This window comes from Clinocottus analis, unplaced genomic scaffold (genome assembly GCF_023055335.1).
Source record: "Clinocottus analis isolate CAN_PGR_092001 unplaced genomic scaffold, fCliAna1.0.p SCAF_6, whole genome shotgun sequence".
NCBI classification, from domain to species: domain Eukaryota; kingdom Metazoa; phylum Chordata; class Actinopteri; order Perciformes; family Cottidae; genus Clinocottus; species Clinocottus analis.
The window spans coordinates 19982407-20008359 of NW_027176218.1; the positions used below are offsets into that span (position 1 = coordinate 19982407).

The 25953-nt window shown below is 42.9% G+C and overlaps 1 protein-coding gene across 1 annotated transcript in view; it reads left to right on the forward strand.

Annotated features, from left to right (window-relative positions):
• nrn1la (neuritin 1-like a) overlaps positions 1 to 25953 on the forward strand; it is a 53064-nt gene that overhangs the window by 24683 nt on the left and 2428 nt on the right. Inside the window, exon 2 of the mRNA XM_068603512.1 lies at positions 13445 to 13595. Within this exon, the coding sequence (XP_068459613.1) occupies positions 13445 to 13595 (151 nt within the window). The remainder of the gene's footprint in view (positions 1 to 13444; positions 13596 to 25953) is intronic.

A 25953-nucleotide genomic window follows, 5' to 3' on the forward strand; every position in this document is an offset into this window, starting at 1 on the left:
CCCGTCAAGTTGGTTGAGATGTAAAAGGTTATTTTTGCTTTCAGTTACTTCACAGATTTGAATACTTTCAAGTGTAATGTAATTCCCAGTTTGGCTGAAAAATAACAAAAATGCATGTAACAATCCATCAACAGTAGATATAGTATACATATGTTTCTTAAGGTTCTCCAGGCTGCTCAGCAGTACAGTTCACTCACAGCCCAAAAGGACACAACTCCCATGAATCACATTGCAGTTACATTAATGAAGTTGCAGGCTCCTCCTCCATAAACACATGTTCATATATGTATTTTATTTCTTAAGATATGTTCAATTACATTGCCATCCGAGTGAAAAATTGCTAAAATGATGTTTTCAGTTGAGTATCTCTGATTTTATAATACAGTGATGTCATGCTGTCGCTTTAAAAAAAACAAACAACATCTGTGGTATAAATTTAGTTCATATCGTCTACCACACACACACACACACACACACACACACACACACACTGAAGTAAGCTGTCTCACTGGGACATTGTTTCTCACGCAATGCGTCCTGTCATTAGCTCTCCATGTGTTTTCAAGAGGAGGCACATCAGGGGCCAAAGTTACCATAGTGGAAGTTACCATAGCATCAGTTGAAAACACTCACTGCTGTGTGTGTGTGTGTGTGTGTGTGTGTGTGTGTGTGTGTGTGTGTGTGTGTGTGTGTGTGTGTGTGTGTGTGTGTGTGGAGGATGTGCATCAATCACCAGTGGATTGACACTTGAAAAAAATAGCTGCCCATCTAATCAATTTGACTGGGTTCCCCTGAGACGCTGGTCCTTGTGTGTGTGTGTGTGTGTGTGTGTGTGTGTGTGTGTGTGTGTGTGTGTGTGCATGCATGTGTGTGTGTTTCAGGTGAGGTGAGCAGCAGGCATCAGCAGCATTTCAGTCCAGTCAGCAGTGTGATCTTGCCAGCCTCTGCACAACCATACTCGTGAATAGATCAGTGCATCGTGTGTGTGTGTGTGTGTGTGTGTGTGTGTGTGTGTGTCAGTGAATGCCATCTGCATTCTTTTTTTCCCAGAGTCTTTACATCAGAGCGACTATGAGTCCGGGTCATGTACGGATGTTTCCGTGAGCGCCGCGTGCTGCCAGCGGGGCGCCGCGGCTCCACGAGCAGAACGCCGCCTTGAAAGTGGAGCAGACGGGGAAACAAGAACTTTAATGTTGTTTTTTTTTCCCGTCTGCACGCACAAATGTAAACAACACTTGAGCTGGATGGCTCAGTCATCTCGTTACATGTAGAAGCGAATAGATGTACGCCGTTAATGCATTTAAGGCTTTCAGGCACACGAGGTGCCTGTGGGAGCTTCATCCTACTGTATCCATGTCAGTTCATGTCAGGATGGAACTTAAATCAAAAGATATTTCCGATGTGGGGTCCCAGGACTGGGGTGTCATGTGAACAGATTGTAAAGCCCCCCGAGGCAAATTTTGTATTTGTGATTTTGGGCTGTATAAAATAAACTGAATTGAATTAAAAAAAGAGAGCAGAATCACTCAGATCCTTTTTTTCAAGAAAATGCAGGTGAATTTCAAAGTACCGGTGGGTCGTGCGAGGAGAAGAGGTGAGCTGTCTGGCATCTCGGAGACAACAAATCAAAGGCACTGAAAAAGAAACACAGTCTCTTTGAGTTCCCCAAACATTCCTAACAAATGTAAACGCCTCACAAAGGTCAACCAACGTGTCGCGTCTTTCAAAACAACATCATAAATCACATGGCTCTGTATCACAGCATATCGCCTGCATACATTTTATTCATCTCGTTTTGTTTCATGCAGAGGAATTCCACACTGACCACTGAGATTTTATCCTTTGAAAATGCAAACACCAATTACACTCAGGGCAGAAGAAAAATGTGTTTGGAGGGTAAGAAAAAGAAATGAATAACTACAATTTCCATTTTTGGATGTCAGGGAGTTTTTAATCCAGCAGCTAAACAGTCACAAGTGTTCAGGTTAGAAAGAGTTTACATTTCTTTTTTCTGTCAACAGAAACCATTAAACCGACAAAATGAACGATCCCGTTAAAGAATATGTTTTCAAAGCCTGATCTCATTCCTGCCTGCTCGCCTGTTATGAAGGAGTTTCAGTTAAAAAAACTGTGTTGTTCCGTTCAAAAATGGAAAAATTACGCATTTTATGCCAAAAGAATGGCTTAAAATGCATTAAATTGGCATTGGAGAATTTTCAAACGGTTTCCAAAAGGTTAATAGCCTAAATGTGTGTTACTATCCAACAGGGATCTGAGTTACATGTTTTGATTTTACCCAAACAAATAACATGATGATAAAAAACTCCTCTCCTTTCACCTCTGCAGGTGACCCCATGCAAGACTCTGCAATGGGTGGGAAAGTTTATTTTCTCTGATTACATCATAAAAATGAAAATAAAAACCAGTGTACTGCAGACCCGCGTGTTCCTCTCCTGAATCAGAGAGGTGAGGGTACAGAAACAAGCGAGGCAGAGACAATAACTTACAGCGACGCAGCGTTTGGGTTTGCTGCTCCGCTGCTGGGTGGAAAAAACAATAGCGCTGGAAGTGTTGATATTAAAAAATGAAGTGCTTTTCTTTCACCCGGAACGTGGATTATTTCGTATCACCTCCTGAGCGCTGCCTCTTTGGTGATATTTCCTCTTTTTGAAAAATGAAACAATGAAATTGTGACCCCATTTATAACGATGTTTCTCTTCAGTGGGAATAAAGAGGCTGCAGAAACAGAGTATTGATGGGTATTGAGGAGAGTGTCCAGAGACGGACCAGCACCATTAGTCTCTCCTTGGGATTGGTTGACGGTAAGAAGAAAACACCGGCCTCACGCGCTCACATTTGTCACACTGAGGCTAAACCTGGAAATCTTGTTGTATTGGAGGCCGGCGAGAGCAACATTTCCCCGATATCAATAGTGCTAAAACAATTCTGCCAAATAAATACTATTTATCAGTACAATTCATCAAACCCCTTCAGCTTTTCTGCACTTCTTCATCTCTTGTTATCCACTTCATCCTCTTTTTCGATCGCAATCAAGTCTGCAAAGATTTCTCCCACCATCCATATCAATCAGTCACTCCACCTCTCTGCTCTTACTGATTCTCTCTCTCTCTCTCTCTCTCTCGCTCTCTCTCTCTCTCTCTCTCTCTCTCTCTCTCTCTCTCTCTCTCTCTCTGGGCTCAGTCTTAGTTTAGAAATCAAATATTAATCAAGACAGCTTGAGAAGCAGTTGATCAGCTGTCCCTTCATTGATCTGCCTGTTCACCTCAGCCACTGACGTGTCCCAGCAGCTAGAGATACTTCTATAAGTATTTAGTTTCAAGTGTGTGTGTGTGTGTGTGTGTGTGTGTGTGTGTGTGTGTGTGTGTTTTTCTCTCTCTCCGTATTTTCATGCTCATGCCCACATTTTCAGTTTCTTTCCTGCCGAGCGTTCCCGTCTTCGTTAAGTCGCGTCTTCGTGCCATACGGCAAACATTTTTGAAAGCTGCGATATTTCAATTCCAAACCAGCCGCCTGCGGCTCGGCCGGTGTTAAGGAAGTCCATTCAAATTCAGTCAGTGAGCGCACATCTGCACTAACCTTGGCAGATTCTCGCCACTGACTAATGGGGAAAGTCCTGCAAGAGCGTAGAGGAAAAATCTCCACGGACCCAAATGATTTAAATTCTGAGTTGGCTCTGTCTTCTTGGGTTCAATGATTTATTTTCTTTACCTGCTTGTCCCCTCCAGAGGGAAAGGAAGCCCTCCCCAGTGTGCTCTGTGCAGGAGTAAAGGGTCCTTTATACTCGGGTTTTTACGCCGAGACGCAAGACCCGCGAAGGCCCCTCGCGTAGTCCCGCAAGCCCTCTTGCGTGCTTGCGTGCAGCCCGCAAGGCTGTGATTGGTCCGCTAACCACATCCTTTCTGAGTCTGGCATTTCTGGCTTCATAGCGTAATACCGCCATTTTTAAAAGCCACAGCAGAAACACGAACAATGGATCCCGTTGAAGAACGTTTGGCTGAAGAGGTCCTGAAGAGGTTGTAGTTGCAGGAGTGTACATCGCCCTTCAGCGTCAGACCCTGAACATCCTGAACACGCACCACATCTACATTGAGTTGACACTTTTTCAGGAACCTTTTTAGGCGTTTTAACTGCATTTTGACAGCATGAATCGAGCTTTGGTCTTGATTCCTGGGCCGGAGTTTGAACCCAAGAACTGTTTCTGGTCTGGGAGTGTACTGTATGTGAGAAGTGGACTTCCTGACGTCACCCACTGGTTTCTGCACTCCGGTTTTTGAAGCATTGAGTTTGGCATTTTGCTCGTTGCCGTCTTGGTTTGTCTTTGCATCCACTGAAGGGAGTGACCATATTGTAGGATGACCACATGTCCTCTTTTCGAGACCTAAAAAATGCGTCCGGCAGGGATTCCAAAAACGTCCGGGATTTTGCCTCGTTGGATATTTGTGTCTCTCTGGGTCTTTCACAAACTAGTTATTATGTTTTGGAAACGGTATCTCTCTTACGTTTCACCTTCTTGCGCGAGCTCTGACTGTCGAGAGAACCGTCATTGGTCGACCGATCTCAGTGTTGCCAGATACATGATAATTATCCTCCAAATACAATCATTTTAGCCATCGGTCGATACTTCTCCATTTCCAATCTGGCCACACTGAACACCTCGTCACCTCCACTCGCGACAAATATCTTGTTATGCTCTGAAGAAACTAGTTCGGCATAAAACATCGCCGCATCAATAATTGACTGGAATTTCAGCAACAAACTTTTTTTTGGTAGCTTAGCACGACTCGTTCTTTTTTATGAGCTAAAGATCACGGAGATGCGCGACTAGGGAGCGGGATGAAGTGATAACGGGGTTCACCTTACGGCCTATAGTTGCATTGTTTACAACAACACCCCCAGCAAGTTCAAGGCACTTCCACATTCACTTCTCAGAACTAGAGGTTGCCGCTTGTCTGAAAGTAGCACTTTTTGACATTCGAGGAACAAAAGGTGCTGAAAAGCACTGATTGGTTTAAGAAAAGCCTCAAGATTGTTAAGCAAATAAGTGAACATCTGTGTTGTTGCTCTGTAGGTGTGTCAATGTCAGAAAGTTGACCTCTTTGATCCTAACTTAAAATGTACAGAGATTTATGCTCTCCAGAGAATGAATCCCGCTGACTAAACTTCAACTTTGACTGCGTTTTCGATCCTGGAAAACTTAAGTTTAAAAGGCCCTAAATACATGAAACAAAAGATTTGTTGCAGATAGTTAACAGGTTGTCTCACATGCCTTTGTGTAATAGAAACCAGAAGAACATATGAACTCCATACAGGCAAGGCCACAGTGTTAAAACCCCGAGCCGTTGGGAGTTAAACGAGGGCGGCATGTCAGACCCCACCAGACTCCCTCTGCCCCTCAGCGTGAGGCTCAATCAAGCCCGGCAGACAGATCCTGAGTCGACGAGCCAAAACAGGAACAACACATTCCTGCCAGTTGAACAGATGCTCTTCCCTGCTTTGATTTCCCAAGAACTCTTCTCTGTTTGAATAGTTTCTCTTAGGAATAACTGTTTTTTAAGAAGTGTCAAAATGAAATTGAATGCAACTCTATTTAACTCGATAACCTTTGCTGCTTGCAGCAGGACTCCACACTAACCAGACTAACCTTTATTTTGGCACAGCAATCAGAATGTAACGTCACTAAGTACATTTATTACAGTACTGTACTTCAGGACAATATTGACACCATTACATCACAGAGGGAAATTTATAGATTTTTTAAACTTTTTAAAAAACTTTTTAATCATGAGTAAATAAAATAAAAATACAATCCATTGTTATGCAGCAAAGTAAAGCTGCAGCATAAAACAATTCTACAAATCTCATACAATAATACATGATTGAAGAGTAAAGAGCCCGGTTGGCTGCATACTGTAGTGAGTACTTTTACTTCTATATTTTCTTGACATCATTTTACTAAGTTTTTAATTGCAGGTCTTATACTTTTTTGTATTGATGTAACAAATCTTTGTGTTTCCATAGTCATTGTGATGGAAGAAGTACGTTAGTCATCAGTTGAGTCTGATTTGCAATCTCTCGCTCTCTCTCTCTCTCTCTCTCTCTCTCTCTCTCTCTCTCTCTCTCTCTCTCTCTCTCTCTCTCTCTCTCTCTCTCTCTCTCTCCCGTCGTTTCACTTTTTATTTAAATAATCGGCGATAGATTGCTTCATTTATGGAACATGGTAACAGCTACATGGATTGTTTTGTAAATTTTTTTTCCACTCAAAACCCCCCAAAAACACATATGTGACCATTTCAGTCGGAGTCTGGTGCAAAAGGAAAGGCAGGATGCTGTTAGCCCGGATTAGCCAAACGCTGCAGAAAGTCAGTTCATTTCTTGAGATGTTATCTTTAGAAGTGCTGGCCAATGGATTTTAATTTTTTTAAATTAAAAAAGGATCGTTGTTGAGGAAGTTGGTGACGTCACACCTGTGATGAAAGAATATTTGTTCCTTGTTTTTCAATCATACTTCGCCAAATCAATCTCTTAAATTGCTCTCAGCGTTATTACTATATGCCCAGCATTCCCGGTGACTCTGTCCTCTCGTCCTCCATCAACTCCATCACCTCCGTACCTCCATCTCTCATTTTCTCTCTCCCACCTGTCTTCCCTTTTCTCCAGACGCTTTTTCCTCCTCAAGTCTCCTCATTAAAACTTGATGGAGATGAGTGGAGCCAATAATCTTCAGGGCCCGTGAACAACTCTCCCTGAAATCAATAGCTTTCCTGAAGAAATAAAATGAGAGTAAGGAGGGGAGGGGGGGGGGTTCTGGTTTATTAAATATTAAACAGCAGGTCTCTGGGGAGAGAGGGGGAGAGTTGTGGTGATGCATTGTCTGACCCAATTAGCATCTCCTGTTCACCTGCCAAGCTCCAGCCGCAGCTCCGCTCTGACTTTTACTCGTCACGACAAGCCACTTCTGGGACAGTCACACTCTTCAGGAGCGTTAGCCTCGCCGCCTTGTACACTAATCACGACATGATGCATCTGTGCCTGTCACACCCTTGAAGAGGGCCATCTTGGCTCCGTGTATAAATCGGTCGCCACCAGCTGCAAGAGGATCTCGCTCCCTTAAGTCCTGACGAGGCCCCTCCAGGATGAGCTAACTCTTCCCGAACATTGTCTCAGCTTTTTGTGTTGCCATTCATGATGCCGTCACTCTTAGCCTACGCGTAAAACATTTAGTTTTCTCCGTATTTTTACATTCACAGAAGAGTCAACCTTTTCGTTTACCGATATAAAAAACAGTGTATTTTTCATTCTTGAAACATTTAGTTGGCGGCCTCTTAAGGCGATGACACACTTTGCTTTGTTCAGCGTTACTCTGTGCTGCTATAAATGCATTAGCACTGACTGTTACCGTTAAATTGTCCTCTGAAATAAAATCTTAACCATGCCAGACAGATGAAGAAAGAGACATGTTGTATTTAAAGGGAAACTTCACCTCAGTTCTGAACAAGCGGCAACCTCCAGTTCTGTCGAGTGAAGCCAACGCGGCAGTGTCCCAAAACTTAATTTAGACAACACAAACTCTAGCGCCTCGATGTCCGTAGCGGCCGTCTGCTCTACCCTCGACTGTCTCCTCGAGGCGGGAAGAGAAAACAGGGCGCTGCTGCCGGCCTCCAGCCTGCTGCTTGCTCATACTTTAACCAGTGTACTGCTAGCGTTAAGCTAGCAGAATTAGCAAGATGACGTTGGCCAGCTGACTAGCTAGCTGCCAAACAAGCTGTGCCGTGATCGTAATGCTACACAGTGTTGACGACGAAAGAGTTGGGGTGATTAGTCCGATGAGAGCGCGCTGACGTTCTTTCATTTCATGACGTAGATTAGGTTAAAACTGTTGACTATCTCAGACTCGGCCTCGCAAGATTAAGACTGATTTAAAACAGTAGATGGTGTTTTGAGCCATTTTCAACCATGAACGATTGATGTGCCAATTTAAGTGATTCTTCACAATCCAGCCATATTGTTTAGTTTATAAACAGCTGTTCCTTCATCTTGAAAGTCACAGTTCATATGAGGCCTGCGGTAGTTCAGGAAGATCCTCAGATTCGCATCTCGATCGACTGATTGTTCAAAATGTCGCCGACGTTAACTGTAGCTGTCGCTTAGCTCAGCTGCGTTTGCGTGTGAACATGTGACACGTAAACACCTCTGCAGGGGAAGTATTTCCTATTTCAATTGAACAGTTTGAATAAATAAATGAATCCACACAATCGTGATTTCTTAAACACAGGTTCTATTTCATAAACGTCCATCATCACAGCTCCGTGTCCTGTTTTGTGGTTCACTTCTGCATGGATGTGAGCATTTATCCTTTAAGTTAAGCCTACGCACTGATCAATATGTCAATCCACAGACAATGAAAGCTCAGCCTGTATTGAGTGAATTCAGGTTGTCACTATACGCAATTATTTATCAGTCTTCAGTGGTGGAAAGCGACTACGTATATATTTAAGTACTGTTCGTGAATGATTAAAGAGTAGAGCAGTTTTGGGCTTGTGGCTCGTCTCCAGGTCTAATTAGGGCTCCTTGTCACGTTTTGGTTTTTAAGTTGTTAGCGGTTCCACTGAAAAATGTCTTCTTAAAACCTATTTCATTTAAATAACTGTTTGAGGCTCAAAGAGGCAAGCTCTTCAAATACTTCACAGATTAGAAGATATTCCCAAAAATGAATTTATTCCTTCCTTTTTTCCTCTCCTATAAAGAGCTCTAGCTTCTATTGCACCAGCTTCTCTGTAACTCAATGCAATATCTCACTCAGGATTTCTTTAATCTCTCTTTCTAAACAAAAGTGTATTTTAAGTCAAATTGGCAGTTGCCAAAATCAAAACCATTGTGGTTCAATTTGAACAATGTTTAACACCATTTAGTGAGCAAAGAAAACACAACTTCAGCGCTCAAGACACACATGAGAGTTTTGTCCATAGCCCCAATACTTCACCAACAATTGTTTACGGTGTTTGCGCCTCTCTTCCTTCTGTTGAGCCATGACATGCACATCAGACCGCCACATACGGGTACTTTGCGAAAAACGCCAAAGTCATGACCCTTTTTGGGGGATAAAAAGTAAAAGATCCCATAGATGTCAATGATATTTGACGTACGTTTGGATCGTAAAATTGACAAGTTTGGATACATTTATCTTTTGTTTCATAGAAATACCTTCAAGACTTATGGTGGATCTCCATCATTCCCACACTGTGGATTTTTGCTTATCCCGACATCTATATGTATTTGATTGAATCCTGTTAACACTCGTATGTAAATAACAAACATGTTCATCGTCTACTGTTTGATCTACGGGCTGATATATAGTGCGAGACACATTTAACATACTTTTGTATTTTTACTTAAGAAGAATCTTAAATGCAAGGCTCGTAATTAAGTACTTTTACACAGATGTACCTGTTACTTTTTCTTAACTAAAGCATCTGACTATGTCTTTAACATAACTGACAAACAGTAAGTGTTCATGCCAGTCGAAACACTGAATGATTTAGGGCAACAGAGTTTTGATGAATGGTAAAGATGAGGATGAAAGAAATCAACTGGGATTAAGTTGTTATTGTGTTTAGTGACAGATCTGTTTCTAAATTTAAGATCACAGTTTCCATCAACTTCTATTGTCACTGACTTTTCATTGGTAGGCATTTACCCTTCATGAGTCATGGGAGCTTCGAGATGAATGAGTAAAGAGATGAATTAAAATAGAAGAAAGACAGGATAGAAGCAACAGATGGCAAGAGAAAGAAGCTGCCAAAACCTTTCACTGCAACTCCTTTTGTCTCCACCTCCTCTATCACTCGGAGTAAGCAAAGAAAGGATGGGAGTGAGAACACACAATTGGGTTGATACATGTATAACCTTTAAAAAAGCAAACATAGTTCACAAAGGTCTGTGTCAATCATTTGTAGAATATTATATTTCTTCTGTTTCAGACAATTGACAGTTTACCTCGATGTGCGTCGGGCGATTGATGATTCTTGTCTCCTTCTCTCGCCTCTTTCGTTATCAGGGATGTAACCACTGCTGACACACCTACATCAAAATCAGGATGGAAAGGAAACGCAGCCCGCTAGTCCGACTTAATTCTGTTGCGCCGCATCATTCAGTCTGACTTCCTGCTCGTTAGCCGACTTCTTTTTGGGTACTTTACTCTAATCAATCAAGTGATGTATCAGTCCCCCAGACATCATTTTCAGTCAACATGGAAGCTGTAGGAGCAACATTATTTGATGTGGATTGATGAAATACAAGCTGCATAACAGGATTTCATCCAGGTTTGTTGACATATTCTTTTCATTTTCCTTCTCAACATCGATTAATAGAGAGTGTGTGTGTGTATCATGCTTATTTGAAAGGTTTTAAGGGAATATAATGCCGCTTGGACTGATATGGTTTTATATATTAAACGTATCAGTAGAATGTAAACTGACAGTATTTCACTTTTTCCCCATAAAAATATCCACTCTTGCAATACAATGTCCACTCTCAGCAAATACACTATTATTAGATCTATTGTGATTGTGTTTTGCAGCTTGTCAAAGGACTACAATCCTGGTTGTTTTGGTCGTGGTTAGCAGGACGCAGTACATTTCAAATGATCCGCTGACTAGAAAATGCCAATTTATAATTGTATGTAATTCATGTAATTGTTAAACAGGAAGTATAAAGACCACAAAAAGTCGCATTGAGAGGCTCAACGGTCTTTACCACAGGAGACCGCTGTTTGTTCCTCATGAGAGATGAGAAGTCAATATTGATTTATTTGTCACGTAACTTCCATCCTTGAGAAGCGTTACTTCAGGAGTTATTTACTCATCACGATCTTTGGTTGTTTTGTTGCTTAAATCTAACTTTAGATGGAAGTTTATTTTTAAAAAAAGACTGTATGCATTTCACGAGCGAAAGTTGCTGGACTTTTGTCGAAAAACTCACCAAAAAAGAGTGGACTTACTTCTTTTTAGGGAGATATTAGTCTCACCTTTGTACGAGTATATGTTGGTTTTCTTGTGACGAGTGTTGTGCGAGTTAAACAATTTAATTCTGACGTTACAGCTGTACTATTTTTTGCAATATCTCCCCATCGTCTGATAAGTAATCTGATGTTCATACATAAAGAAAGCGGCTTGAACTGAGCCACACAACGTTTGTCCAGCCAGTCAGCAACATGGGGCGTTTGTGTTCTGCGAGAGGGTTGAGTTTTAAATAAGACCTCGCCACAACTAACAAACAGGTCAGTGCCGAATGAAAATACATTGAATGGCTATTGCTGATTAAATGTTGAGCAAGGAACACAGAGTTTGATTTGATAATAATCTGAAGGATTAAGTGTCATGATTTGTAGTTTTCTGTTTTATTTTGGAGTCTTGTGTCCTCGGTGTCTCTGCACTTCCTGCCCTGGTGATTGTCTGGGATTGTCTGTCTACCTGCTTCCTGGTTGTGTGTTCCCTGCACCTGTGCTGCCCTCATTGTGTCCACCTGTTTCTCTTTACCGCCATCTTGTATTTAAACCCCGTTTGTCTCCTGCCTCCTTGTCGGTTCAAACTGTGTGTCTGCGCCTTGTGGCCGTTTCCCAGTTCCTGCTTTTTCCCTCCGTTCCATCAGAATCTGTTTTTTTTTAAGAAACATTTTCTAGTTTTTCTTGGAATTAAAAGATGTCGGCGTTTGGGTCCTTACTTCCTCCGTCCCGTGACGTTAAGGATCGTAACCATGCTGTTTGTTTAATATAGAATAGTCTACAATTGGTAGCTTGAGGCACAACCGTGTTTTCCAAAACCACAACTAGTGCCCACACTTGATCCCACATGGGACATATTGTGAGGTCTCTTCTGGTCTATTTGAATCAAGGAGAAATCTGGAGTTGGTTGGAGATTTGAAATGTCAGGAACTAGGAAGATTGAAAAATGTAAAAGCCCTTGATGGAATTATTGCATCTTCTGTTCTCATGACACTTACCCGCTCCTCAAAGTCTTCTCAGACTTCTGATTCTCATTCATTTGCGGCTGCTGCTTAATAGACATGAAAGGATCAGCCTCATCAAACAGCGGTGCCCTCGTCCCAGAAGAGCTCCAGGTCTCTGCAGTGTGCACAATGACGCTTACTTCCGTGTCTTTTCAATCCCTATACAACCGATGGTACACCGGCAAAACAGTTGAACAAATGCTGCTAATTATTTTAACATACATCAACCAAATATGCATCTCTTGAGATTTCATCTCAAGTCTGACTCAACAAACAGCTTTGGTGAGATGCTGTTAACAGCTATGTACAAATATACCACTTGTGAGACTGGTTTCTCTGGTGTGTGTGTGTGTGTGTGTGTGTGTGTGTGTATACTTTAGGTTTCCAAATGAGCCTTTAATTGTACTCATCTTTTGGGTTTTTACCTTCATCATTGTTGGAGACTTTTTATGGATTCAGTGTGACCGTAATAAGTCACATTTACAAATGATCCGTCATGTTGTGGACAGTTGGTCTCTAATCGAAAGCTATCCGTACCCAGATAGTCAATAAACAAAACACAGAACAGCGTAGGTGTATGTAACTGTTGTTTTTTTTACCTGACACCTGTCCCTAAAATGCATTTCCGACATGACATTCTGTCCTTCAGTTCCTCCCCTAATCTTTGTACCTATAAGAACTGACAGTATGCAGCACTTCTTCTTCTTCTTCTTGCTTGTTCTACTTCTTCTTGTTCTTCTTGCTTGTTCTCTGTCAGCAACTGTCTTGACAATCCATGCTGACAACCTGAGGAGGTTGACACCTGACAGCTATGTTGTTGCTTCTGGTTGGTTCTTTTTTTCTGAAAGATGATCTGTAGTTCAAAGTTTAGAGGCACTTATTAACATTTTAAAGTGTCTATTAGTGAAATTGTGGGGGTTGTCGAGAAATCAAAAGTGTCAGTAAACGTAAGCCGTGTCAAGGTGATTGGGTCCCGGCTGCATTCAAACATGTATGAATGTGCGTGTTGTAGCTCCAAACAGAATCGGATCACTGAGGATGAATAAATGCATTTCTCCTCTGTTGCATCCCCATTTCCTGGTCAACGAGCCTCGACAGCTCTCGTCTTTGATGTGAGCCATCGATCAGCTGCGAACTTCAAACGCCGAATGAGCGAGAGGGGGAAAGGACCCACAGCTGTCTGTAGCTCCTCGTGTATGATGGATGATGATGCTCAACCTCTCAGTCCATCATTGAAACAAAAGGCTGCACTGACAGACGCTCCTTTTGGCTTCCTCTTTTTACATGCACACTTCATCTCACTCCGGTCCAATAGCCTTAGCCATTAACAAAGAGAAACAGAAACACATTTATTGTCAACTGCGAGTTCGACTTGAATAATCCATTTGTCCGTGTGTGTTTTCTTGTGCGTGTTTCCCAGTGCTCAGCCCGTGCCCTGTTGCTGCGTCGTCTGCCAGAAGGTGTCACTCCATCTACAAAGGTTTCGCTCAGTGTCTGATGGCGCTGGGAGACAGCCTCGCCGACAGCGCCCGCAAGGACGAGGACACACACGAGATACACTCCATCTGCAGGTCGGTGTGAACAAGCACATTCAGTGGGCAAGTTAAAGACAAGCTTGAGTTTTGGCTGAAATGCCTCTAAAAAACAAAAGCGCCTCTAGAGCGTAAAAAAAGTACACGGCAGGGCTGGGAAGGGGGCTACGACACCTCTATTGTCGACTCATTTTCAGTAACCAATGTGGCATCACGGCCACGGCGCAAGACCTTTCTGTGGACTTTTAAATGAAGACATCAGCACGTCCCAAAATCTGGCGAATCAGTATTGATGATTATCTCCCAATAGCATTGTGCTTTCCTAGTCCGAGACTCAATTAGGGGCTGGCTAGCTGGCTAGCTTGCTTGCTAAACTTCATCATGGTTTCAAGCTACAGTTACAGAAAATGAAAAGCGCCACACGGACCACTGGGCTTGGTCTACGTTACTCTAATGTAGATAACCAGATAATTTAAACACGGTTCCTCATGGCCTTTGCCCTTTAAATTAGCTCGTGCTGACAACTAGCGCTAATGGTAATTGCTAGTGTGCGGACTATTGTTACAATTATGGTCAGGCAAGTAGTATAAAGGGTCAGTCAAGTTGACAAAATACAGTATGTACTTGAATTCACATGCAAGGCTGGGATCTGTGTATGCTAGTAATTAGCATTAGGGCTAATGACGCGCATGCTAGTAATTATTACTGATTGAAAGGGTAATGGCTACTCATTATTACTCCTCTCCACAATCTGCAGTGCTGGGAGAGGGGGCAGGGAGGAGGGGACACTTAGTGATGAAAGCTGGCTTCATGGACGTCATTTGCCAACTGCAAAAGGAAATTGCAATAGCCGGGTTTGGACCAGGGCAGTCCAACTTCACAATATGTGAATCAAATACTTTGAAATAAAATGTCAAGATCCATCAAAAACACTACTAAATAGCCATATACAAAGGTTTTCAGCAAAAAAAAAAGACGGGTTTTTTTTGCACTATAAATCACATAACAGATTTTAAGTATTTAAATATGTATTATTAAATCCTCCAGGGCAGTTAGGTCCATATCAATGTGAATTTAGTGACATTATGAGAGAGGGCTGAGGAAACAAAGAAAGCAGCTCTCTCAAGAAGACAGGACACATTATCTTAGCTGTAACTGAGTATACAAGGCTTTTGGGAAGAAAGGTTTAGGCAAGCATTTTGCAAAGTCGGTTTTCTATCCAATATTAACAGGACACGTACATCTGCAGAATCCCACAGATCGAAGCCTTCTCCATCTAATCCCTCACTGGACTGACCCATGACCTGTTCACATGCAGTTACACGAATAGCTGTATAGCTATAAAATAGCTGTGTGTGAACATAAATAAATCATAATTACCAGAGACACATGAGTAGTTTGCCATCGACAGTTTGAAACATTGCATGAAAGCTTCATGACTGTTGTGAAGGAGAATCAGGAGCTTTAGCATGTGCAAAAGTGTAACTTTTGCAGACTGTCACACCCTGCGGCAGTAAAAGAGGAAGTTTTCTAAAGGGACTCTGGTGCTCGGAATAACTACTGCTTTTGCCCACAGGGGCCGCCAAAGTCAATGCCAAATGAGAGTTCCTCATCGTAGCTTTAAAGAGGAACTCCAGCAATTCAATGTCGCCAATTCATTGTAATGCAGGCTTTCTGTTGAGAAGACTCAGTCATGTCGATGGCTCTGTGAGACTAGTGTAAGGGATGGAGAACTCTGCATACTGTATAGTGTATATACAATACTGTATAATTCATATATATATATATATATATATATATATATATATATATATATATATATATATATATATATATATATATATATATATATATATATATATATATATGAATTATACAGTCTACACTGTATACTACATACAATATAAAATAGATTTGTCCTGTTCTAACTCATAAACAGCACGATGTGGAAAATTCTGGTGCACCAAACTGCAATGAAGAATGTTGTGGTATTTTATTCATTTCTCCGTCCGTTGCTGCAAACTAAATTTCCGTTTGCCATTAGGACTTCCCCTCGTGATGTGGCTTTCATAAGCACACGTCCCAGGATTCTGATGAACCCCCTGATAAGATGAAAAATGATTTTCCTGACTGGGATTATATGAAAGGGATATTGAGTCTTTCACTTACACAAACAGTGATTACTGTGAGTTATGCAGCTTGACTGCGAGATTGCTACAACTCTGCCAGGTAAAGGAAAAATCGCACGATTATCTTGTGAGGTGTGTTTATTCTACACAAGGGTTTAACTGACACTTACCTAAAAAGAAATTCTACCGACAGCACCTTTTTATGTGTCTTGAACGTTTGCCATTTTAGTGTAAGAGAAGATAAACTGCCATGATGCGGTGGCTAAACGGCTCGAAATGATTCCATTTCTCAAAAGTGGAGACAGCGTCTGGGGGTTCAGGCGTCCTGGTGGGTGTTTCCCATGACAGCTTTGACATTTGAGAGCCGGCGTTGCTAAGACGCGCCGTAAACATCCGCGGCGCTCTATAGACTGGCGTGTGTCATAGCTCTGCATAGCATACAAAGAGCGTTCAAGCGTTCAAGCGTTCAATCTCGTTCAATCTCCCCTGCGACACAGTGTTGGTCATGTACCGTAAACAACGCATGAGGCCTGTCCCTTTACAACGTTCAACATTTGCTCCCATCGAGGTGTTAAATTAGTACCCTACTTACACAGTAGAAGCTAGCTAGCTTTAAAGGCTAGTCCTCTCTGTTTGTTCATGTTACCTCAATACCTGCTGAGTCGTCTGCAGCTTCTGCACGCTCACACTCCTGTGTGTCCTGTGACTCTTGGAGTTCAAAGGTAAATGCTGCGGCTGTCAGTAGCTTTGTAATTAAATTGCCCCCACGGCACTTTACAGCAGCTTACTGCTCCTTAATGCTAAAGATGGGTTAAATGCAGAGGGCCAATTGTTTAAGTTCAAGCTTCAATGAGGAACATTGCTTTTGTGTCGCTTTTGGTAGCCCTTGTGGCCCCTCTCTCTTTGTTTTGTACTGCAGCAGCATCTGACAGTCTGCCCTGGTCCTCCTGTGCCTCCCATCCCGCCAGTGAGCCTAGCAATACGGCCTCGGCCTCTGTTGGCATTAAGTCCTCAGTATTGAGGCGAAGATCTGCTCCTGGTTGGAGGAGGAGCTACTGCGGCCCCCGCCTTGAGCTGAAGGAGTTTAGAGGACCTGGACCAGTTCATTTGATAGCGTGCTGAATCCGACCTGGTGACACAGATGAAGAATCACTATAGAGACATAGCCAGTCATCTCGCTGATATCGCTGTTACTTATGTAGGTCATTAAGGGGCATCAGTATTAATTTGAACTGTTTCATAACCAGATAAAAGTTCCTCACATTAACAGGAAAGTGAGATCGGTTCTCTCATCTACAGTAACTCTCGGCTACAGAGCGAATGAACATATCCCCAAAATTAAGAACTTGTTCTTTCAGGAGATGAGCTATTTTCCTTTTAGTGACCACTCTCTCATATATCGAACAATCCTATCAGTCGCTGCAGAAATATATCAATAAAAAAGTCAATTTTGAACAAACAAGAAAGGCCGAGGAAAAAGTAAAAATCCAAGTAAAAAAACCCACCAAGGATGAACTGATTTCTTAGAAACCTTTGTTTGATTTTTCACTTTGAACACTCACTCCCGAGCAACGCTGCCGCCTCTCTTCTCCCAGCATATCTTCACTCCGCTGCACTCTTTTTAGCCTCATTGTTAGGGCTGGAGGCCTGATGACGCCAACCCCTTTTTCCTTCCCTCGCCACTCCATTTCTCTATATCCTGTATCAATCCGTCATACCTCTCTCTTTCTCTCTCTCTCTCTGTGTCATCTCCGCTCAACGCTCTATTTATACACACCTCTGTCATCCATCTTCCAACAGAGTCGTATCCGCTCGACCAGAGAAGGGAGCCATTAACGTGTGAAGGGTCTCAGAATAGGTCTGCTGATCTGAGAGCGGTGTGTCTGCTGGTTGAAATTAGTATGCTTCTGAAAATGATCGTGAACTCCTGAAGTCCACAGACTCATCCCAGCCGACTGTAAACACGAAACTGTGAACGGCAAAGAGGTCAACCGAAGAGGTCAAAGTGGTTAGTATGTTGAAATAAAGGGCTGACAGGTAAAGTAGTCATTTAACGCGATCTATAACAGGAACGGTGACGAGCACTCTTTCCTTCCTGCATTATGAATGAGGCTTGCGTGAACTGGAGTGCGCCTTCAGGCAGCGGCGGCACACGTGCGCAACATAATGCTGAGCGGAGACATGAGGTTGTTCAACAGGACAGTGTTGTCGCTGAGCTCGCGACGCCCCAGTGAATCCAGGGAGGATTTCCCATTTTTGTTCAAGACGCAAGAAGCTACAAAGCGTGACATCACAGTTCTTGAGGAGGACCTAATGGAGTTGTCCTAAACATATGTGTGGCCCGTCATCGACGTTTGCTGCCAAACAAGATTTCATCGTGTTTTACACCCAATAACGACAACGCGCCTCGTCTTATCTCGGCTGGGGCTCTGCTCAGCTCTCTGGACTCTACTTTTCTAGTTGCTTTCTAGTCCGTCTGTCGGTCGGTCGGCTCACTTCGGTCCAGACTGAAGTATCTCTACAACTACTGGGTGGATCGATGGTCCCGTAGGGATGAATCTGAGTGAAACATCTCAAGAAACAATTGTATGGATTCCAGTGGTGGAAAGCGGAGAAGTAAACTACTTGAGTTGTATTCTTAAGTAGTTTTTTTCTCCGCTACATTTATTTCAGAACTTTTGTTATTTTGCAGGATCAAATTATCAACACAAAGTTTAATACAACAACTACATGTTGATGTAGTATTCTAGGTTAAGATAAGACTTTATTGATCCCTTGGTGAAATGTATTAAAATAGTATACATTATTCTGCACGATGAGTACTTTTGAGTACTGTTATTATATTTCAATGATAATGCTTTTTTACTTTTACTCAAGACACTTCAAATGCAGGACTTTTTTCAGTTCATACTCAAACATCTAGATTATTCTTCCCCACTAATGGACTGGAAGTAAAGATACGTTCTGCAGAGAGAACTATTGGTTCCAGCCTGCCCTCCATCCTGGACTTGTTCACCTCCAGAGTCAGGAAGCGGGCTGGAAAGACCCCTGCAGACTGGAAAGATCCCTGCAGACCCTCACACCCTGCAGACCCCTCACACCTTGCAGACCCTCACACCCTGCAGACCCCTCACACCCTGCAGACCCTCACACCCTGCAGACCCTGCAGACCCCTCACACCCTGCAGACCGCTCACACCCTGCAGACCCCTCACACCCTGCAGACCCTCACACCCTGCAGACCCTGCAGACCCCTCACACCCTGCAGACCGCTCACACCCTGCAGACCCCTCACACCCTGCAGACCCTCACACCCTGCAGACCCATCACACCCATTGGTGTCATGAAGAACTATTAGCGCTTTGGTGACCCCCTCGCGGAATAATCAGGTTTGTCCAATACTTTGGTTTCAGACCAAATACCTGCAAAACTAAGGAGTTTCCGAAGCATCTTCCACCAATTTATTTTTGCATTAATGGTAAAGCATTCTGGGTTTCATATACTTAGTTACAGAGTTTGGTTTTAACATCGACTGTCGGTCAAAATAAGAGTTACCTGATATTATCACACATACTTCTCATAAGGGTCCCTCTCTCTAATTGTAACAATAATAATGATAATAATACTAACAAAACAGTTATAGTCTTACACAGTATACCGTGACACAGGGATATTTTCTGCGGCGGTTTTATGAAAATATTGCATCGTGACAACCCTGGATGAGGGTAAGGAAATGGTCTGAGAAAAAAAAGTCCTCGCAAGTGGAACAACATTGTGTGTGTGTGTGTGTGTGTGTGTGTGTGTGTGTGTGTGTGTGTGTGTGTGTGTCACCATGGCCCTGCAGCCCACCCGTGGTACCACTCCACTGTTGTTGAATCCTCTCTATTCCTTGAGGTACCAATTAAACGACTAATCCTGCCACCCAGCCACCTCCATGTGAGCGTTGCCTAATGCAGGGACATAAGAGCCCTCGCACACCATCCACATGTCCGCATACACTCCTCTCCCCAAATTACACTCTCCGTGTCCTCGCCTCAATTTCTTCCTTTCCTCATATTTCCCTCTCCCTCTCATCCCTCCATTCTCCCCTCTCTCCTGCCGCCTCCTCTTTGTTCACTCTCTCTTCTTGTCTTCTCTCTCCTCCCTCCATCCCTACACTCTGTGTTTTTAGCCTTTTCCCCTCTTTCCACCCAAGAACAAGCTTTTAGCGCTTTTATCAGAGCCACCTAATGAGGAGGTAGCATGGCGCTCCCCTCTGATGATCGGCAAGCACGTGCACACACACACGGACACACACACACACACACACACGCGCGCACTCACACACACATGCTACAGTGTAGTCTGAATAAGAGGCTATGATTTGCATCTAGGCCAAGGCTGCTCCATTGTCAGAGCTCTCCCAGGAGTGCGGCGCTGCTTTTATTCCTCATATTCACAATAGGCTTTATGCAGTTGCAATCATTCAGAGTGGATCCGGAGGAGGCGAGGTGAAAAGGAAATATTTGGGGCTAAAGATACAGAGTTACTCGGCTCAATAGAATTAAACAGTAACCTTTTGCTGCAGCTCCGACAGGCGCAGGGGAGGTTCAGATGAAAAATGGGTACCGCTTTATTAAGGAAAAGTTCTGGAGGGTTATCGGTAATACGTTTATTCATGTTGAAATCACTTTGAATAATAGCATTAAGCCGCTAATATGTATTCAAATATAATAAGAATAAGACTCGGGTTGTGGACTAGAATAGAATTGTAAGATGCCCCTTTATGTGAAGCCTATTATACATGGATGCCTGTATTGTTATATATTTTTTAAGACTAAATAAGCGTTAAAATAATAACAAATACATAAAAGTTTGGGTATCCATCTTCTATTTCTGCTTATAGATCCGCCAAACAAGCCTGACACTGGCCCTGTTTGGGAGAGTAAATAAAGGAACTATATTTTCTGCCTCGTGGTCGCTTCCCCCCCACTGAGTCAAGTTGTGCTTTGTGATGTCCAAAATGTCCTCTTTTCTGATCCAATGAGGCATTTGTCTGAAATTGTCATAACTAGTTCATGAATTCTTAAGCTATAGAAAACGTAGAAAGGCTGACACTGGAAAACTCTCTCTACCAAGGTTTAGTTTCCTTTCACTCAGCCTCTTTCCCCCCCGCAGCCTCTAATTTGCTTTTATATTTTTATCCTTCACAGATTTCGATAAGGCCGTTCATGCTTCCACTGCATCTCGTCGCAGCGTCTCCATTCCGGTGCCGGCTTCACTTTAAAGTCCTCATTCAGCGCTGCAGCTCATTTAGCATGCGGCGCTTAAACTGCTGCCAAACAAAAACAGCATCATATTCACGAGTCGCGCGTCTCTTATTGGTTATCATGTAGATTTAGAAATGATATTAAGGGGCAAGCGGGAAGAGTTTGAATTCTTCCTTTTTTATTTCTATTACATAGGCGATCACATATAAGGCAGACGTATGGATCTGCTACTTATGATTTCCACATGAAATGGGTTGTTTCACAGAAATAATAATTTACTGCTTGAACCTGCTGCTGAGATTCCACAGCTGCAAAAATATGGATCAAGTAGGTGGAAAATAGAAAGTTTTCTTTAGTTTTTTTTCCTCCACAAGGTGAAAGAAGCCTTCTTGAAGCACGTCAACGCGGTAACCTGATGAAGGCCACTGCAGGAAGTGTGAGGATTTTAATATAAAAGATTGTCAAACTTTTCTTCGCGAAGAGCTGAATTCTTTTCATTTCTTTTGCTGCTTTTGAAATCATGCAATCTGTCGGAGCTGAGGGGCTGCGGCATTTTTTATTTATTTCATTTCTTTAACCTCTGCAGATCAACCTTGGACAAAATAGTTACAAGGCTTTATGAGATTTCTGCAGGACCTAAAAAAGTGCTGTTCAGACAAAATTTATTTTACATAAAGCTCTCTCAGATGACAGCAAAACCCTGGTACATTTTTAATGTTAACACGTTCATCTAAAAGTCTTCACTGTATCAGGACTAATGGTCATATAATAATGATGATATGTTGTATTTTCTGGGAGCTGTAGTGGTTTAAAACTAGTTAAACTATTGGATCACTTCCTGACAGACTAAATCTTTCTTTTTTTAAGTTATAAACATCACCAGAAAAGTGGGTGCTGTTGATGATGACATACGATGGGAATGATATCATTAGTATGTCATATTTTTATAGATACATTCTTGTTTAGAAGTGTTTTTATTTTTTAAGTAGTGTCATGTTATCCATGAAAATTAACATTGTCGCTAATTATTGACACATTCTTCTTTGTTTGTTTTTTTCCATACCAGCAACGCATCAGCGGTGCGAGTGTGGCAAATGTCTCAAGGATGCTGGCGACAGTTAGCACTGATGGCTAGCTAAGGTTAGCTCGAGCGGGAGGCTGCTGACTGCTGTACAGGCCTACAGTAACACCACAGTGTTTATCCTCCACTATGTATCAGCCTGTAGATCAAACAGTAGACCATTAACAGACGAGACTTAACCTGATTCAGTCAAATACGTATTGATGTCTGGATTACCGCTTCCAATTATAATCCAGACGCTAAAATTGCATTGATATCTAATAGGATCTTCTGTTTTCCATCCATCCAAAACGTAAGGGCTAATTAAATATATCACTTTTATTCTTTTAAACCGCTCCAGAGGCAACATGGTTATGGAGGGCCATCCGGATGCTGCAAGCAAAATATGTCCCCTCCGCCAGACATGTGAAGGAATAGTTCAAGACAGTGAGCAGCTCACGGTGAACAGCAGTGTCAAGTTTTGGCAAAAACACATCTAACAATTATTAATAAGAGGTCCCGTCATCCTGCATTCACATAGCATGTGACTTCATGTGGAGACCTTACCCCAAAGTTTAAATAAACTCTCCTGCAATATTGCAGACTGTGTCACCGCAGCTGAACGTCTACTGTCGGCTGTTTCTTCTTCCTCACGTTCCTCACATATCTGGTGCTGCTCTGCTGCGCTCTCCTCTCCTCTCCTCGCTTGCGCTCCATTGCCTTCTCCCATTTCTTGACACCAGCCAGGAAACAAGCCAGGAAACACCCAGACGAACACATCGCTGTGTGCGTCCATTTTCAAGTCAAACGTATACAACGACAACAAAAAGCAACACAAAAAGAGAAGTTCAGAACGGGTGTTTGGAGGTTGTGGGATGTCAGCAGCAGCATGTTAGCAGCAGAGCAGACGCACTCTCAAGAGGTTTTATTATTGTGAAAGCAGCTGGTTGTCTGTCAGTGTCCTCGCTGTGTTTCTGCTGTCTCTGCAACACCTGTGACTTGAGCAGGGACACACACACACACACACACACACACACGCACACGCACACACACACAGACACACATTAAACACCCTGCACCGCTGCACATGATGCCATCTCTTTCTGTTTTTCTCATTTTAACCTCACACTCCGACAACAGCCAGATGCTGCCTCCTCCCCATCAACACACACACACACACACACACACACACACACACACACACACACACACACACACAGATGCAGAGTCATCAAGGTAGGTCCGGCCTGCAGTGGTGGTGGTGGTGGTGCCTGGTAATTGTATAAAGCTGCATGTGAGTGTTGGAGAGTGTGTCCCTCGCTGTGTCGACACAGTCACAAAATTCATTAAACAAGTGGGTCTAGAGAAATAATTTTCATGTACAGTATGTGGGAGCACAGAGTGAATGTGTGTGCTGGGATCTGTCAGCTGGATATAGAAAGTGTGTGTGTGTGTGTCTGTGTGTGTGTGTCACACAGTACAAAGAAGACAAGTTGTCGCCTCCTACTTATTTAAAGTATTTTGCTATGTTTAGGGCTGTAAGAGTTCAGTTGAGGTGAGAATCACAGCGACACTTTTTCACGAGATCCGTAATGGAGCCTTCAGGGCGTCACAACGCGGGACTGCAACAACCTCGTCGCGATTAATCCTATTTGTCTGAATTAGATTGCAGCGATCAATCCCTCTCCAACGACAGTGATGAATCAAAACCGATGAACCGCTCCGTTCGGAGGCAGCCGGACCCGCCGACGATACACCAGCTCTTCATCTCTCTTGTGTGAACGTATAGCTTCGGCTGCGACGTATCGCGCGCCAACCCGCTAACTTTTTTAACAACCGCTTTGCAAAGCTGTCGAGACGAGACGAGACAGTCGTAGCATGACGTGTATTGTCAAGCTTCTTCCTCCCAACTCTTCAAACACTGACGCCTGGTCAGTGGCCTTTCGGGCGGGTCGGAGGGGCCCAAACAAACACGACTGTACGTTTCCTTATAATACCAAAGTGTGTGTTGAAAAGGTATGTAACAACCGGAAACTGTATGTTTTCTGTGAACAGGAGTTTATTTTGAGAAGACACTCTTCATGTGACGAGTGGAAACTAACAAGCCGCCAGGGCGTCGGGGTTTGACAAGTTTGGAGTGAGAACGTGTTGGCGCCTGGATGACATACACAGAGCGCCTCTGTTATGAAAGCGGCATGTTGATATCAATAATATGGACTTTTATGGTTTTCATGGCAAAGTGCTTCAAGTGCTTTGTGTCAGGCTCAATTTGAACAGAGCCATCTGCTTCTGCTTTCTCCACCGGCCCTCCTTTTTTTCCTCTTCTTCTGCTTAACACTCAGTCTGTATTTCCTCAGAGACAACTTAGCCAACACATTCACCATGAGGGGAAGAATTAGCAGCCAATTACAGTCAGATAGACTCAGCTTTGGATGTGCATCTTGTAGGTTATTACAATAAAGTGTAATGCTGTGATTCACTAAAAGATGTCCATTACCAAAAAAGCTCTGTGAGATTACTTCCTTCTGTCTCTCCATCATCTTTCCCTCCTCCTCTCCTCTTTTCTCTTCACAGTATTCCCCCCGTATTACTCCTCTCAGGTCACATACAGTGGATGGATATAACACAGCAGTGGTTCACCCAATTCATGACAGCTTTTTCATTCCCTGTTCAATCGACCCCCTCCTCTCTCGGTCTAACTCGCACTGCGACCTTTGCTCTCGGAGAAGTGAAGATCAGCAGATGGTCTCTTGGCAACTGCGAGAAGAAGTCAAAGGAGCAAACAAATAGATTGAATTAGATTTACTCAATGAAAGGACTTGTGCTGCACTGTCGCCGCATCTTCATCAGCTATTTTCGGAGCTCTCGGGTTGAGATCATTATTAGTAAAATCATGGCCTGGTTAATCACGCGTCTGAGGGAGATTATTGACTCGGGCGCTTCCTGCTCAAGGTGTGAATTTTAGACGTGGTTTGATTGTGTTAATAGCACACATCCATGGCAGGTGGAAAGTTCAGGAAAGAAAACTTGACCCCTTTCTCGCACAAGGCTGGTGCGTACATTTGCTACTTGGCAAGAAATGTCTGAACACTTGGGCTCGAGCAAGAGTTTCCAGCCGTGCTCGTGGTTACTGAAGCACTGCGGTGCTCTTGTGCTTGTTTGACCCGATGATGGCAATAGATGAGAAGTTAGCAAATCCCCAAAAGTAATATAATTCATCCTGAGGTGAACATGAATGTCCGGACCAAAGTCATTTCACTGGAAACCACAAATGTCAACTTCCTTATGGCATTGAAATAAAAGACATCATCTGGGAACCATGAACATGTTGTGCAGATATTTTACAGGATGGCTGGAAGGAATTCAAAACTTTGACTTTTCTTTCAGTGCCCTCATAAGGACAAAGTCAGCGAGTTTCATCTTTTGGGAATCATGGACGCATGTACAAAGGATCTGTAATGTGATTCTGTCTAAACTGACAAAGTGCACATCTGCAATTTAATACACTAAAAAAAGGCGATTGTAATTGTATGTAAGAGCACTATAAAAGAACGTTGCCATCCTTATGAAAATCATAAACCATACCCACAAACCAAGACATGGTAGGCTATGTGCTCGGAGAATGCACTTCAATATACAAAAAAACCTGTCATGCACACTCATTGCTAGCATGCATACCTTTACCTAACATCTGGAGACTGTCTGGTGTCATGTGTCCCAAGTCACATCTGCACAGTTGTGTATAAAAGACTTTGGCCACCATGACCAAAAATAAACTCTGGAAAGATTTTGAAAAATGACCGGATACATCCGTCTGTGTGTGACCTCATAGGGAACATCTTGACACATGTCAAGAGGTCGCGTAAAACGTTAACCGAAAAATGAAACTTCAAAGTTTGTTTCAACTCTGTTGGTGTTCTGGATTAAAATCAAGGCAGAATATCCTGAGATTGCCCAAAA